We start from the raw sequence: 16,142 nt of genomic DNA, 5'->3' as shown, positions 1-16,142 counted from the left end.
CCCTCTACCTCTCCGTCTCCCTCTACGTCTCCCTCTACATCTCTCTCTACGTCTCCCTCTACCTCTCCGTCTCTCTCTACGTCTCCCTCTACATCTCTCTCTACGTCTCCCTCTACCTCTCCGTCTCCCTCTACCTCTCTGTCTCCCTCTCCGTCTCCCTCTACGTCTCCCTCTACATCTCTCTCTACGTCTCCCTCTACCTCTCCGTCTCTCTCTACGTCTCCCTCTACATCTCTCTCTACGTCTCCCTCTACCTCTCCGTCTCCCTCTACCTCTCCGTCTCCCTCTACCTCTCCGTCTCCCTCTACCTCTCCGTCTCCGTCTCCCTCTACCTCTCCGTCTCCCTCTACGTCTCCCTCTACATCTCTCTCTACGTCTCCCTCTACCTCTCCGTCTCCCTCTACCTCTCCGTCTCCCTCTCCGTCTCCCTCTACCTCTCCGTCTCCCACAACATCTCCCTCTACCTCTACCTCTCCCTCTCCGTCTCCCTCTACCTCTCCGTCTCCCTCTACATCTCTCTCTACGTCTCCCTCTACCTTTCCGTCTCCCTCTACCTCTCCGTCTCCCTCTACGTCTCCCTCTACATCTCTCTCTACGTCTCCCTCTACCTCTCCGTCTCCCTTTACCTCTCCGTCTCCCTCTCCGTCTCCCTCTACCTCTCCGTCTCCCTCTACGTCTCCCTCTACCTCTCCGTCTCCCTCTCCGTCTCCCTCTACCTCTCCGTCTCCCTCTACATCTCTCCCTACGTCTCCCTCTACCTCTCCGTCTCCGTCTCCCTCTACCTCTCCGTCTCCCTCTACGTCTCCCTCTACATCTCTCTACGTCTCCCTCTACCTCTCCGTCTCTCTCTACGTCTCCCTCTACATCTCTCTCTACGTCTCCCTCTACCTCTCCGTCTCCCTCTACCTCTCCGTCTCCCTCTACCTCTCCGTCTCCCTCTACCTCTCCGTCTCCGTCTCCCTCTACCTCTCCGTCTCCCTCTACGTCTCCCTCTACATCTCTCTCTACGTCTCCCTCTACCTCTCCGTCTCCCTCTACCTCTCCGTCTCCCTCTCCGTCTCCCTCTACCTCTCCGTCTCCCACAACATCTCCCTCTACCTCTACCTCTCCCTCTCCGTCTCCCTCTACCTCTCCGTCTCCCTCTACATCTCTCTCTACGTCTCCCTCTACCTTTCCGTCTCCCTCTACCTCTCCGTCTCCCTCTACGTCTCCCTCTACATCTCTCTCTACGTCTCCCTCTACCTCTCCGTCTCCCTCTACCTCTCCGTCTCCCTCTCCGTCTCCCTCTACCTCTCCGTCTCCCTCTACGTCTCCCTCTACCTCTCCGTCTCCCTCTCCGTCTCCCTCTACCTCTCCGTCTCCCTCTACATCTCTCCCTACGTCTCCCTCTACCTCTCCGTCTCCGTCTCCCTCTACCTCTCCGTCTCCCTCTACGTCTCCCTCTACATCTCTCTCTACGTCTCCCTCTACCTCTCCGTCTCCCTCTACCTCTCCGTCTCCCTCTCCGTCTCCCTCTACCTCTACGTCTCCCTCTACCTCTCCGTCTCCCTCTACCTCTCCGTCTCCCTCTACCTCTCCGTCTCCGTCTCCCTCTACCTCTCCGTCTCCCTCTACGTCTCCCTCTACATCTCTCTCTACGTCTCCCTCTACCTCTCCGTCTCCCTCTACCTCTCCGTCTCCCTCTACCTCTCCGTCTTCCTCTCCGTCTCCCTCTACCTCTCCATCTCCCTCTACATCTCCCTCTACCTCTCCGTCTCCCTCTCCGTCTCCCTCTACCTCTCCGTCTCCCTCTACATCTCTCTCTACGTCTCCCTCTACCTCTCCGTCTCCCTCTACCTCTCCGTCTCCCTCTACGTCTCCCTCTACATCTCTCTCTACGTCTCCCTCTACCTCTCCGTCTCTCTCTACGTCTCCCTCTACATCTCTCTCTACGTCTCCCTCTACCTCTCCGTCTCCCTCTACCTCTCCGTCTCCCTCTCCGTCTCCCTCTACGTCTCCCTCTACATCTCTCTCTACGTCTCCCTCTACCTCTCCGTCTCTCTCTACGTCTCCCTCTACATCTCTCTCTACGTCTCCCTCTACCTCTCCGTCTCCCTCTACCTCTCCGTCTCCCTCTACCTCTCCGTCTCCCTCTACCTCTCCGTCTCCGTCTCCCTCTACCTCTCCGTCTCCCTCTACGTCTCCCTCTACATCTCTCTCTACGTCTCCCTCTACCTCTCCATCTCCCTCTACCTCTCCGTCTCCCTCTCCGTCTCCCTCTACCTCTCCGTCTCCCACAACATCTCCCTCTACCTCTACCTCTCCCTCTCCGTCTCCCTCTACCTCTCCGTCTCCCTCTACATCTCTCTCTACGTCTCCCTCTACCTTTCCGTCTCCCTCTACCTCTCCGTCTCCCTCTACGTCTCCCTCTACATCTCTCTCTACGTCTCCCTCTACCTCTCCGTCTCCCTCTACCTCTCCGTCTCCCTCTCCGTCTCCCTCTACCTCTCCGTCTCCCTCTACGTCTCCCTCTACCTCTCCGTCTCCCTCTCCGTCTCCCTCTACCTCTCCGTCTCCCTCTACATCTCTCCCTACGTCTCCCTCTACCTCTCCGTCTCCGTCTCCCTCTACCTCTCCGTCTCCCTCTACGTCTCCCTCTACATCTCTCTCTACGTCTCCCTCTACCTCTCCGTCTCCCTCTACCTCTCCGTCTCCCTCTCCGTCTCCCTCTACCTCTCCGTCTCCCTCTACCTCTCCGTCTCCCTCTACCTCTCCGTCTCCCTCTACGTCTCCCTCTACCTCTCTGTCTCCCTCTACCTCTCCGTCTCCCTCTCCGTCTCCCTCTACCTCTCCGTCTCCCTCTACGTATCCCTCTACCTCTCCGTCTCCCTCTACCTCTCCGTCTCCCTCTCCGTCTCCCTCTACCTCTCCGTCTCCCTCTACGTCTCCCTCTACCTCTCCGTCTCCCTCTCCGTCTCCCTCTACCTCTCCGTCTCCCTCTACATCTCTCTCTACGTCTCCCTCTACCTCTCCGTCTCCCTCTACCTCTCCGTCTCCCTCTACGTCTCCCTCTACCTCTCCGTCTCCGTCTCCGTCTCCCTCTACCTCTCCGTCTCCCTCTACGTCTCCCTCTACATCTCTCTCTACGTCTCCCTCTACCTCTCCGTCTCCCTCTACCTCTCCGTCTCCCTCTCCGTCTCCCTCTACCTCTCCGTCTCCCTCTACCTCTCCGTCTCCCTCTACCTCTCCATCTCCCTCTACGTCTCCCTCTACCTCTCTGTCTCCCTCTACCTCTCCGTCTCCCTCTCCGTCTCCCTCTACCTCTCCGTCTCCCTCTACGTATCCCTCTACCTCTCCGTCTCCCTCTACCTCTCCGTCTCCCTCTCCGTCTCCCTCTACCTCTCTGTCTCCCTCTACGTCTCCCTCTACCTCTCCGTCTCCCTCTCCGTCTCCCTCTACCTCTCCGTCTCCCTCTACATCTCTCTCTACGTCTCCCTCTACCTCTCCGTCTCCCTCTACCTCTCCGTCTCCCTCTACGTCTCCCTCTACCTCTCCGTCTCCCTTCCGTCTCCCTCTACCTCTCTGTCTCCCTCTACATCTCTCTCTACATCTCTCACTCAATCCCTTGGTGTGCAGAAAGGGATATGTGGTTGGTGGGTGGCATGGGTCTACATGCATTGCCTCTGCACCAGTCAGTTAGCTAGAGGAGAGAAGTAGGTGTTGGGTGTCTCTGACACACTAAGACACGGTCTCAGTCAGGGAAGACCTGTCAGACCAGCTCATTAGAAGCCTCATCACCTCTTTGTATCATCGCTTAGTGGGCTGCTGCAGGTTTGCCGTAACGACAGGTGGCCACCGTCACCGCAGACATTGTGCCTGCCACCACACAGGACAAGAACTGAATAAAAGAAGGAGAGATAATTATACAGCACTGTCTTAAATGAAATGAAGTTAGCTAGTTTAATGATCGATGACAGGTACTTTAAAGTTTTTGACTTTGTGGCTTTACAGTCGTAAGCAGTGTTGATTGTGAACGTTTCCCTGGGCATGGCATCTGGATGAAATTGTCAATAGAATATGTACTGTAGTGTTGATTATTGAGTGGTTGTTGGTGTAGATATTGTAAATTGATATGCGGTGGCGATTCTGTCTTCAGTAGTCATCCTCATCATCCTCATCACCTTCTGTATTTATGCCAATTTCCTGCGTTCTACATGACTGATGGAAGAGGAGAAAGTGAAACCTTCAGTTGTGTATCTTCTTTCTCTAAGATGGTCTTTCATGCTGTGGGCTAGTTATAGTATTTCAGTCACGCATCTTGTTTATTTAGAAAATAAAATTAGATTGGAAGGCTGGGACCCGGAGAGCCGAGGCATCAGGCGCTTCACACACTGAGGCGGAAAGAGAAAAGCGAGAGACTCGCACCTGAGTGTGGGTGCTGCTGCTAGTGTTACTGCCTCAATCTCTCTGCAACATGGGTGCCATTCTACCAGCGGCCATCTTAGAGCAGTTTCCCTCCATGTGCGCAGGTTGACATTTATTGTCATGAGTCTTGCACTCAGCGGTGGAAAAAGTACCCAATTGTCATACTTGAGTAAAAGTAAAGATACATTTATTTAAAAAAATGACTCAAGTGAAAGCTAAAGTCCCCCAGTAAAATACTACTTGACTAAAAGTCTAAAAGTATTTGGTTTTAAATCTACTTAAGTATCACATTTAAATGTAATTGCTAAAATGTAACGGTTTTCTTCCGTTGAAGGAGACGAGGACCAAAATGCAGCGTGGTTAGAGTTCAACATGTTTATTAATAAAGACCATAAACACTACACACCACCAAAACAGTCCTATCTGGTGCATAGACACAAAGACAGAAGACAATCACCCACAAAATACCCAAAGAACATGGCTGCCTAAATATGGTTCCCAATCAGAGACAACGATAAACACCTGCCTCTGATTGAGAACCAATCTAGGCAACCATAGACTTACATAAACACCTAGACTAGGTAACACCCCATAAACATACAAAACCCCTAGACCAGACAAAACACATAAATCCCCCATGTCACACCCTGACCTAACCGAAATAATAAAGAAAACAAAGATAACTAAGGCCAGGGCGTGACACTAAGTATCAAAAGTCAAAGTATAAATCATTTAAAACCTCTTGTAACTACCCATCCCGGATCCGGGAGAATTGTCATCAACTACACTAATTAGCATAGCGCAACAGAAAATATTCATATTCATGAAATCACAAGTGAAATATAGTGAAACACAGCTTAGCCTTTTGTTAATCACCCTGTCATCTCAGATTTTGAAATTATGCTTTACAGCCAAAGCAAGACAAGCGTTTGTGTAAGTTAATCGATAGCCTAGCATAGCATTATGTCCAGCTGGCAGCAGGAAGCTTGGTCACGAAAATCAGAAAAGCAATCAAATTAACCGTTTACCTTTGATGATCTTCGGATGTTTTCACTGACAAGACTCCCAGTTAGACAGCAAATGTTCCTTTTGTTCCATAAAGATAATTTTTATACCCAAAATTCCTCTGTTTGCTTGTCATGTTATGTTCAGAAATCCACCAGAAATAGCGGTCACGACAACGCCAAATTTTGGGGGGAATTATATCCATAATATAACGACAGAAACATGGCAAACGTTTTTTATAATCAATCCTCAAGGAGTTTTTCAAATATCTATTCCATAATATATCAACCGGAGAGCCAGAAATCCTGCTTGTTTGTAGGTGACCAAATACTTATTTTCCACCATAATTTGCAAAATAAATTCATTAAAAATCCTACAATGTGATTTTCTGGATTTTTTTTTTCATTTTGTCTGTCATAGTTGAAGTGTACCTATGATGAAAATTACAGGCCTCTCTCATCTTTTTAAGTGGGAGAACTTGCACAATTGGTGGCTGACTAAATACTTTTTTGCCCCACTGTACATAATTGTATTTAGGAATGTAGTAGAGGGAAAGTAAAAGTTGTAAAAAAATATAAATATTAAAGTAAGTGCAGATACCCCAAAAAACAATTAAGTAGTTCTTAAGTATCACTTCTTGGCCTGGAGGCAGAACTGAGCGTTTCCTCTTAGATAGGCCAGCCGCAATGTCAAAATTTGCTATATTGTACAAATTCATGAAAACTAACATTTGCTTTTTGGTATTAATTTAAGGTTAGGGTCGGGCATTAGGGTCGGGCATTAGGGTTGGCAATGTGGTTAAGGATAAGGTTATGGTTGGGGTTAGGTTTAAAATGTGATTTTATGACTTTGTGGCTGTGCCAGCTAGTGACCACTCTGCAGAACTGCCTCCAGAACAAGATTCACAATGAAAAACACCAACCTGCTCCATGTGTCTCTTCTCATCTTGAACAGCCCTGACGCCTTTGAGCCGGAAGACAACAGAGTGATGTAGCTGTGGAACAGATGAACATTACCTCACTGGCTTCAACACATCCAACCATCGCAACTCACACCTCATTGTCACCCCCTCTAATTTCTTTCCATCCCTCCCTCCCTCTTTCCGCCTACTCTTCTTTCAGCCTGCTCCCCTACCATGCTGCGATAATTATTCAGTGCTAAAAGAATACAGCTGGTAGGAAACAACACAGCTAGTCTCTGGTGGGAGGGAGGAACAGAAGGGTTTGGCACTGGGTTCATTACATGAGCCTGTTCGAAATAGCAATACCAGCTGATCTGTAGATGGGTCACAAGTAGTCGTAATTGTCAAAGCTGGAGCAACTAAAATAAAGTGTGATGATTCACTGTCTCTGGCAGTGTGTGCGAGTGACTCAGCGATCGTCCGTCCCCCCCCCCGGTGTTTGACAGTGCTTTCATCATCCGTTTGCCCACTAAGCATCAAACTGACTTTTCCTGCTATGTCTCTGCTGTGCCCACACAGCATTGTTAATATGAGACAAGGTCTGTGGCTGGGGTGTTGGTGTCTCATTTCAATGTCGTTTTAGGTCATTTGGCAGGCATCAGTGTGTGCAGAATGAGTTTTGATGCGGTATTGAGGGCAGCCTCAGAGATCCCATGGACACGAGAGAGGTTTATGGAAAATATAAATGCAAAAGTATGTATAATTTATTAGGATATGATGCCCGAAAATGTGCAAAGTGCAAAATGACTGAGGTCAAATCAAATCTTATTTGTCACATGAGCCAAATACAACAGGTGTAGATCTTACTGTGAAATGCTGAATACAACAGGTGTAGTAGACCTTACTGTGAAATGCTTACTTACAAGCCCTTAACCAACAATGCAGTTCAAGAAATAGAGTTCAGAAAATATTTACTAAAGTAAAAAATAAAACAAAAAGGAACAATAAACTAACAATACCGAGGCTATATACAGGGGGTACCGAGTCAATGTGTGGGGGTACAGCTTAGTCCAGGTCATTTGTACATATAGGTAGATGTAAAGTGACTATGTGTAGACAATAAACAGCAAGTAGCAGCAGTGTAAAAACACAGGGTGGGGGTGTCAATGTGAATAGTCCAGGTGGCCATTTGATTAATTGTTCAGCAGTCTTGGGGGTAGAGGCTGTTAAGGAGCCTTTTGGACCTAGACTTGGAGCTCTGGTACCGCTTGCCGTACGGTAGCAGAGAGAACATTCTTTGACTTGGGTGACTGAAGTATTTGACAATTTGGGCCTTTCTCTGACACCGCCTGGTATTGAGGTCCTGGATGGCAGGAAGCTTGGACCCAGTGATGTACTGGGCCATACTCACCACCCTCTGTAGCGCCTTGCGGTCAGATGCCGAGCAGTTGCCATACAAGTCGGTGATACAACCGGTCAGGATGCTCTCAGTGGTGCAGCTTTACAACTTTTTGAGGATCTAGGGACCCATTCCAAGTCTTTTCAGTCTCCAGAGGGGGAAAAGGTGTTGTCGGGCCCTCTTCACAACTGTCTTGGTGTGTTTGGACCATGATCATTTGTTGGTGATGTGGACACCAAGGAACTTGAAACTCTCGACCCGCTCCACGACAGCACCGTCGATGTTAATGGGGGCCTGTTCGGCCCTCCTTTTCCTATTGTCCTTTTCCTATTGTCAGCTCTTTTGTCTTGCTCACATTGAGGGAGAGGTTGTTGTGCTGGCACCACATTGCCAGGTCTCTGATCTCCTCCCTATTGACTGTCTCATCATTGTTGGTGATCAGGCCTAACACTGTTGTGTCGTCAGCAAACGTAATGATGGTGTTGGAGTCGTGCTTGGCCACTCAGTTGTGAGTGAACAGGGAGTACAGGAGGGGACTAAGCACACACCCCTGAGGGGCCCTTGTGCTGAGGATCAGCATGGCAGATGTGTTGTTACCTACCCTTACCACCTGGGGGCGGCCCGTCAGGAAGTCCAGGATCCAGTTGCAGAGGGAGGTGTTTAGTCCCAGGGTGCTTAGCTTAATGTTGAACTTTGTGGGCACTATGGTGTTGAATGCTGAGCTGTAGTCAATGAACAGCATTCTCACATAGGTGTTCCTTTTGTCCAGGTGGGAAAGGGCAGTGAGATTGCGTCATCTGTGGATCTGTTGGGGCAGTATGCAAATTGGAGTGGGTCTAGGGTTTCCGGGATGATGGTGTTGATGTGAGTTATGACCAGCCTTTCAAGGCACTTCATGGCTACCGATATGAGTGCTACGGGGCGGTATTCATTTAGGCAGGTTACCTTCACTTTCTTGGGCACAGGGACTATGATGGTCGGCTTAAAACATCTAGTTATTACAGACTCGGTCAGGGATAGGTTGAAAATGTCAGTGAAGACACTTGCAGTTGGTCCGTGTATGATCTGAGTACACATCCTGGTAATCCCTCTGGCACCGCAGCCTTGTGAATGACCTGTTCTTGCTCACATTGGCTACGGAGAGCGTGATCACACAGTTGTCCGGAACAGCTGGTGCTCTCATTCATGCTTCAGTGTTGCTTGCCTCCAAGTGATTTAGATCGTCTAGTAGGCTCGCGTCACTGGGCAGCTCGCGGCTGGGTTTCCCTTTGTAGTCCGTAATAGTTTGCAAGCCCTGCCACAGCCGATGAGCCTCAGAGCCGGTGTAGCAGGATTCAATATTAGTCCTGTATTGACACTTTGCCTGTTTGATGGTTCGTCTGAGGGCATAAGGGAATTTCTTATAAGCGTCCGGAGTAGTGTCCCGCTCCTTGAAAGCGGCAGCTCTAGCCTTTAGCTCGGTGCGGATATTGCCTGTAATCCATGGCTTCTGGTTGGGGTATGTACGCACGGTCACTGAGGGGACCACGTTGTCGATGCACTTATTGATGAAGCTGAGGTGGTATACTCCTCAATGCCATTAGATGAATCCCGGAACATATTCCAGTCTATTCTAGCAAAACAGTCCTGTAGCGTAGCATCCGAGTTATCTGACCACTTCCCTATTGAGCGAGTCACTGGTACTTCCTGCTTTAGTTTTTTTCTTGTAAGCAGGGATCAGGAAGACAGAATGATGGTTAGATTTGCCAAATTGAGGGCGAGGGAGAGCTTTATATGCTTCTCTGTGTGTGGAGTAAATGTGGTCTAGAGTTTTTTTTCCTCTTGTTGCACATGTGACATGCTGGTAGAAATGAGGTAAAACTGATTTGAGTTTGCCTGCATTAAAGTCCCCGGCCACCAGGAGCGCCGCTTCTGGATGAGCATTTTCTTGTTTGTTTATGGCCTTATAGAGTTGGTTGAGTGTGGTTTTAGTTCCAGCATTTGTTTGTGGTAGTAAATAGATGGCTACAAATAATACAGATGAAAAAACTATCTTGGTAGATAGTGTATATATATGCGTATAGTACCAGTCAAAAGTTTGGACACACCTACTCATTTCAGGGTTTTTCTTTATTTTACTATTTTCTACATTGTAGAATGATAGTGAAGAAATCAAAACTAAGAAATAACACATATGTCATGTCGTAACCAAAAAAGTGTTAAACAAATCAAAGTATATTTTATATATGAGATTCTTCAAAGTAGCCTCCCTTTGTCTTGATGATAGCTTTGCATACTCTTGGCATTCTCTCAACTTGCTTCAAGAGGTAGTCACCTGGAATGCTTTCCCGAGCCTTCTTTTTGATACTTTCATCTATTGGTTTGATCTTCAAATGTATCACATGATATGGGAGTATAAAATAGTTTTCACCATATATAACACTTGCCTCCTCTTCCCTCCACAGCTGGGACAACCTACATCTTCGGGAGAGGAGGAGCCCTCATCACGTACACCTGGCCCCCCAACGACCGGCCGAGCACGCGGGCAGACCGGCTGGCGGTGGGCTTCAGCACGCAGCTCAAGGAGGCCGTGCTGCTCAGGGTGGAGAGTGCCAAGGGACTGGGAGACTACCTGGAGCTGCACATAGTAAGATACTAACCTGGGGACCGCAGAGGGGATAGATGGGGTAATGGGTGGGGAGTTGGCGGTGGGACATCATGGCGTTAGAGCAGTACATGGGGTTTGTGGATTGGTGGGGTGAGTGGGTTGGCAGGACAGTATGTTGAAGTGGCACAAAGTTGGAGGGACAGTATTTTAGAGGCAGTAGCCTGTATTGGAGGGACAGGAGATTGGGGGGACAGTATGTTAGTAGGTTGGAGGGATAATACATTTGAGGGAAAGGAGATTGGAGGGACAGGAGAGGGACAAGAGATTGGATAGAAAGGAGAGGGACAGTAGATTGGATAGACAGGAGAGGGACAGGATATTTGATGGACAGAAGAGGGACAGGAGAGGGACAGGAGATGGGATAGACAGGAGAGGGACAGGAGATGGGATAGACAGGAGAGGGACAGGAGATTGGATAGACAGGAGAGGGACAGGAGATGGGATAGACAGGAGAGGGACAGGAGATGGGATAGACAGGGGAGGGACAGGAGAGGGACAGGAGATGGGATAGACAGGAGAGGGACAGTAGATTGGATAGACAGGAGAGGGACAGGAGAGGGACAGGAGATGGGATAGACAGGAGAGGGACAGTAGATTGGATAGACAGGAGAGGGACAGGAGATGGGATAGACAGGAGAGGGACAGGAGATGGGATAGACAGGAGAGGGACAGGAGATGGGATAGACAGGAGAGGGACAGTAGATTGGATAGACAGGAGAGGGACAGGAGAGGGACAGGAGATGGGATAGACAGGAGAGGGACAGTAGATTGGATAGGCAGGAGAGGGACAGGAGAGGGAGAGGAGATGGGATAGACAGGAGAGGGACAGTAGATTGGATAGACAGGAGAGGGACAGGAGATGGGATAGACAGAAGAGGGACAGGAGATGGGATAGACAGGTGAGGGACAGGAGAGAGACAGGAGATGGGATAGACAGGAGAGGGACAGTAGATTGGATAGACAGGAGAGGGACAGGAGAGGGACAGAAGATGGGATAGACAGGAGAGGGACAGTAGATTGGATAGACAGGAGAGGGACAAGATATTGGATGGACAGAAGAGGGACAGTAGATTGGAGGAACATGAGAGGGACAAGAGATTGGATAGACAGGAGAGGGGCAGGAGAGGGACAGGAGTGGGATAGACAGGAGAGGGACAGGAGATGGGATAGACAGGAGAGGGACAGGAGATGGGGTAGACAGGAGAGGGACAGTATATTGGATAGACAGGAGAGGGACATTAGATTGGATAGACAGGAGAGGGACAGTAGATTGAATAGACAGGAGAGAGACAGTAGATTGGATAGACAGGAGAGGGACATTAGATTGGATAGACAGGAGAGGGACAGTAGATTGGATAGACAGGAGAGGGACAGTATATTGGATAGACAGGAGAGGGACAGTAGATTGGAGGAACAGGAGAGAGACAGTAGATTGGATAGACAGGAGAGGGACAGTAGATTGGATAGACAGGTGAGGGACAGTAGATTGGATAGACAGGAGAGGGACAGTAGATTGGATAGACAGGAGAGGGACAATAGATTGGATGGAAAGGAGAGGGACAGTAGATTGGATAGACAGGAGATGGACATTAGAGGGACAATAGATTGGATGGAAAGGAGAGGGACCGGAGATGTGATGGACAGGATAGGGAGAGGAGATGTGATTAAAAGGAGAGGGACAGGAGATTGGATAGACAGGAGAGGGACAGTAGATTGGATAGACAGGAGAGGGACAGTAGATTGGATAGACAGGAGAGGGACAGTAGATTGGATAGACAGGAGAGGGACAGTAGATTGGATAGACAGGAGAGGGACAGTCGATTGGAGGAACAGGAGAGGGACATTGGATTGGATAGACAGGAGAGGGACAGTAGATTGGATAGACAGGAGAGGGACATTAGAGGGACAATAGATTGGATGGAAAGGAGAGGGACAGGAGATTTGATGGACAGGAGAGTGACAGTAGATTGGATAGACAGGAGAGGGACATTAGATTGGAGGAACAGGAGAGGGACATTGGATTGGATAGACAGGAGAGGGACCTTAGAGGGACAATATATTGGATGGAAAGGAGAGGGAGAGGAGATGTGATGGACAGGAGAGGGACAATTGATTGGATGGAAAGGAGATGGACAGGAGATGTGATGGACAGGAGAGGGACAGGAGATGTGATGGAAAGGAGAGGGACAGGAGAGGGACAGGAGATGTGATGGACAGGAGAGGGACTGACAGTAGATTGGATGGAAAGGAGAGGGACAGGAGATGTGATGGACAGGAGAGGGACAGTAGATTGGATGGAAAGGAGAGGGACAATAGATTGGATGGAAAGGAGAGGGACAGGAGATGTGATGGACAGGAGAGGGACAGTAGGTTGGATGGAAAGAAGAGGGACAATAGATTGGATGGAAAGGAGATGTGATGGACAGGATATGTGATGGACAGGAGAGGGACAGGAGATGTGATGGAAAGGAGAGGGACAGGAGATGTGATGGACAGGAGAGGGACAATAGATTGGATAGACAGGAGAGGGACAGTATATTGGATAGACAGGAGAGGGACAGTAGATTGGATAGACAGGAGAGGGACAGTAGATTGGATAGACAGGAGAGGGACAGTAGATTGGATAGACGGGAGAGGGACAGTAGATTGGATAGACAGGAGAGGGACATTAGATTGGATAGACAGGAGAGGGACATTTGATTGGATAGACAGGAGAGGGACTGTAGATTGGATAGACGGGAGAGGGACAGTAGATTGGATAGACAGGAGAGGGACAGTAGATTGGAGGAACAGGAGAGGGACATTGGATTGGATAGACAGGAGAGGGACATTAGAGGGACAATAGATTGGATGGAAAGGAGAGGGACAGGAGATGTGATGGACAGGAGAGGGACAGTAGATTGGATAGACAGGAGAGGGACAGTAGATTGGAGGAACAGGAGTGGGACATTGGATTGGATAGACAGGAGAGGGACATTAGAGGGACAATAGATTGGATGGAAAGGAGAGGGAGAGGAGATGTGATGGAAAGGAGAGGGACTGGAGATGTGATGGACAGGAGAGGGACATTAGAGGGACAATTGATTGGATGGAAAGGAGATGGACAGGAGATGTGATGGACAGGAGAGGGACAGGAGATGTGATGGAAAGGAGATGGACAGGAGAGGGACAGGAGATGTGATGGACAGGAGAGGGACTGACAGTAGATTGGATGGAAAGGAGAGGGACAGGAGATGTGATGGACAGGAGAGGGACAGTAGATTGGATGGAAAGGAGAGGGACAATAGATTGGATGGAAAGGAGATGTGATGGACAGGAGATGTGATGGACAGGAGATGTGATGGACAGGAGAGGGACAGGAGATGTGATGGACAGGAGAGGGACAATAGATGTGATGGACAGGAGAGGGACTGACAGTAGATTTGATGGACTGGAGAGGGACTGACAGTAGATTGGATGGACAGGAGAGGGACTGACAGTAGATTGGATGGACAGAAGAGTGACTGACAGTAGATTGGATGGACAGGAGAGGGACAGGAAGTGAAGTGACTACTCAGTGATCATTGGGCAGCTCTTTACCTGTTATACCCTCTTACCAAACAAATCATTTCTCCATCCCTCTTATTTTGACTCTCATATGGTCTAGGTCAGGGGTATTCAACGCTTATCCTACACTGTCCGGAGCCTGCTGGTTTTCTGTTCTACCTGATAATTCATTTCCCCCACCTGGTGTCCCAGGTCTAAATCAGTCACAGATTAGAGGGGACCAATGAAAAAAGGCAGTGGAACTTGCTTCGAGGTCCAGAGTTGAGTTTCAGCGGTCTATGTAAAGAGAACCCGAAAGATAACTTTATAAGGCAATTAAAGGACATCCGGCCCTTTTAAAAAGGCATTAATGCTGCCTTTAAATGTCTCATTGACCTGTGTGCTCACTGCTCTCTGGCTTCCGACGATATTCAAAACCCATATTATTCTAATGGATGACGTTCAGTTCATTATCAGCTGGCTGCCGAACTCAGTGGCTTTGTTCTTCTCACTGTAGCTGGTGTCAAACACGCACGCGCACACACGCATACACACACACACACACACACACACACACACACACACGCATACACACACACACACACACACACACACACACACACACACACACACACACACACACACACACACGCATACACACACACACACACACACACACACACACACACACACACACACATACACACACACACACACACACACACACACACACACACACACACGCATACACACACACACACACACACACACACACACACACACACACACACACACACACACCCCCTTCCCTGCAGGTATGAAGAGAGGCTGGTGCCAGGTGCTATTCTAGACTGTGCTGTCACATGATTCCTCTCTCTCTGTCTCTGGGCTCACACTGACTAACTACAGCCTTCAAGGCAGAGTGAAAATAGTGCTGCTATCCCCTACTTTCTACTCCTCTTTTCCTCTCCTCCCTCATCCACCCATCAGTCTATCTACCCTTAGGTCGATGTGGGGATTGAGTGTGCGTGTGTGTGCATGTGTGTGTGTGTGCATGTGTGTGTGTGTTTAGTTTGACACTTCTCCCTCTTCATTACTCTTACCCCAATGCGTTTGGTCTGCCGCTGCCTAGGAGGCACAGGGACACATTTGACCCGGGGTCAAGCCTCATTCAGCACTGTGTTTGGGACTACGGCTGGGAGGGACGGACAGAGAAACACACACATACACACGCACACACAATCAATTACCTCGTACCCCTGCACATCGACTGGTACTGGTACTGGTACCATGTGTAGATAAGTTATTGTGTACTTATTATTACTTTTATTATTACGTGATTTACTTTTTTATTATTTCTCTATTTTATTTATCTCACTGTTAGTCTACAGCTGTTGTTTACAAAGCATCAATTTGGAGAAATCTTGCTCAGTTTTGGGGCTTCATACCACAGGTTTGATTTGATTTGATTTGAAGAGCTCTGGCTCAGTGTTGGGGTTTCATACCACAGGTCAAGGCCAAAATGGTTTAAATAGTTGTTTCCCCCTCAACAATCTGCACACAATACCACATAATGACAAAGCAAAAACAGATTTGAAGAAATGTTTGCAAACATTTACAGCGATTACAGCCAAGTCTTCTTGGGTATGACGCTACAAGCTTGGCACACCTGTATTTGGGGAGTTTCTCCCATTCTTCTCTGAAGATCCTCTCAAGCTCTGTCAGGTTGGATGGAGAGCGTTGCTGCACAGCTATTTTCAGGTCTCTCCAGAGATGTTCGATCAGGTTCAAGTCTCTGGCTGTGCCACTCAAGGACATTCAGAGACCTATCCCAAAGCCACTCATGCGTTTCCTTGGCTGTGTGCTTAGGGTCATTGTCCAGTTGGAAGGTGAACCTTCGCCTCATTCTTAGGTCCTGAGCACTCTGGAGCAGGTTTTCATCAATGATCTCTCTGTACTTTAATCCATTCATCTTTCCTTTGATCCTGACTAGTCTCCCAGTCCCTGTCTCTGAAAAACATCCCCACAGCATGATGCTGCCACCGCCATGCTTCACTTTAGGGGTGGTGCCAGGTATCCTTCAGACGTGGCGCTTGGCATTCAGGCCAAAGAGTTCAATCTTGGTTTCATCAGACCAGAGAATCTGGTTTCTCAACGTCTAAGAGTCTTTAGGTGCCTTTAGGCAAACTCCAAGCGGGCTGTCATGTGCCTTTTACTGAGGAGTGGCTTCCGTCTGGCCACTCTACCATAAAGGCCTGATT

The 16,142-nt window shown here is 48.9% G+C and overlaps 1 protein-coding gene across 1 annotated transcript in view; it reads left to right on the top strand.

Moving 5' to 3' along the window:
* Positions 1–16,142, top strand: part of LOC139379056 (neurexin-2-like) — a 929,896-nt gene that overhangs the window by 769,444 nt on the left and 144,310 nt on the right. Inside the window, exon 17 of the mRNA XM_071121799.1 lies at positions 10,154–10,335. Within this exon, the coding sequence (XP_070977900.1) occupies positions 10,154–10,335 (182 nt within the window). The remainder of the gene's footprint in view (positions 1–10,153; positions 10,336–16,142) is intronic.

The sequence above is a fragment of the Oncorhynchus clarkii genome, chromosome 21, assembly GCF_045791955.1.
Source record: "Oncorhynchus clarkii lewisi isolate Uvic-CL-2024 chromosome 21, UVic_Ocla_1.0, whole genome shotgun sequence".
In the NCBI taxonomy this organism is placed as follows: Eukaryota; Metazoa; Chordata; class Actinopteri; order Salmoniformes; family Salmonidae; genus Oncorhynchus; species Oncorhynchus clarkii.
This window is presented reverse-complemented; position numbering and strand designations above follow the sequence as displayed.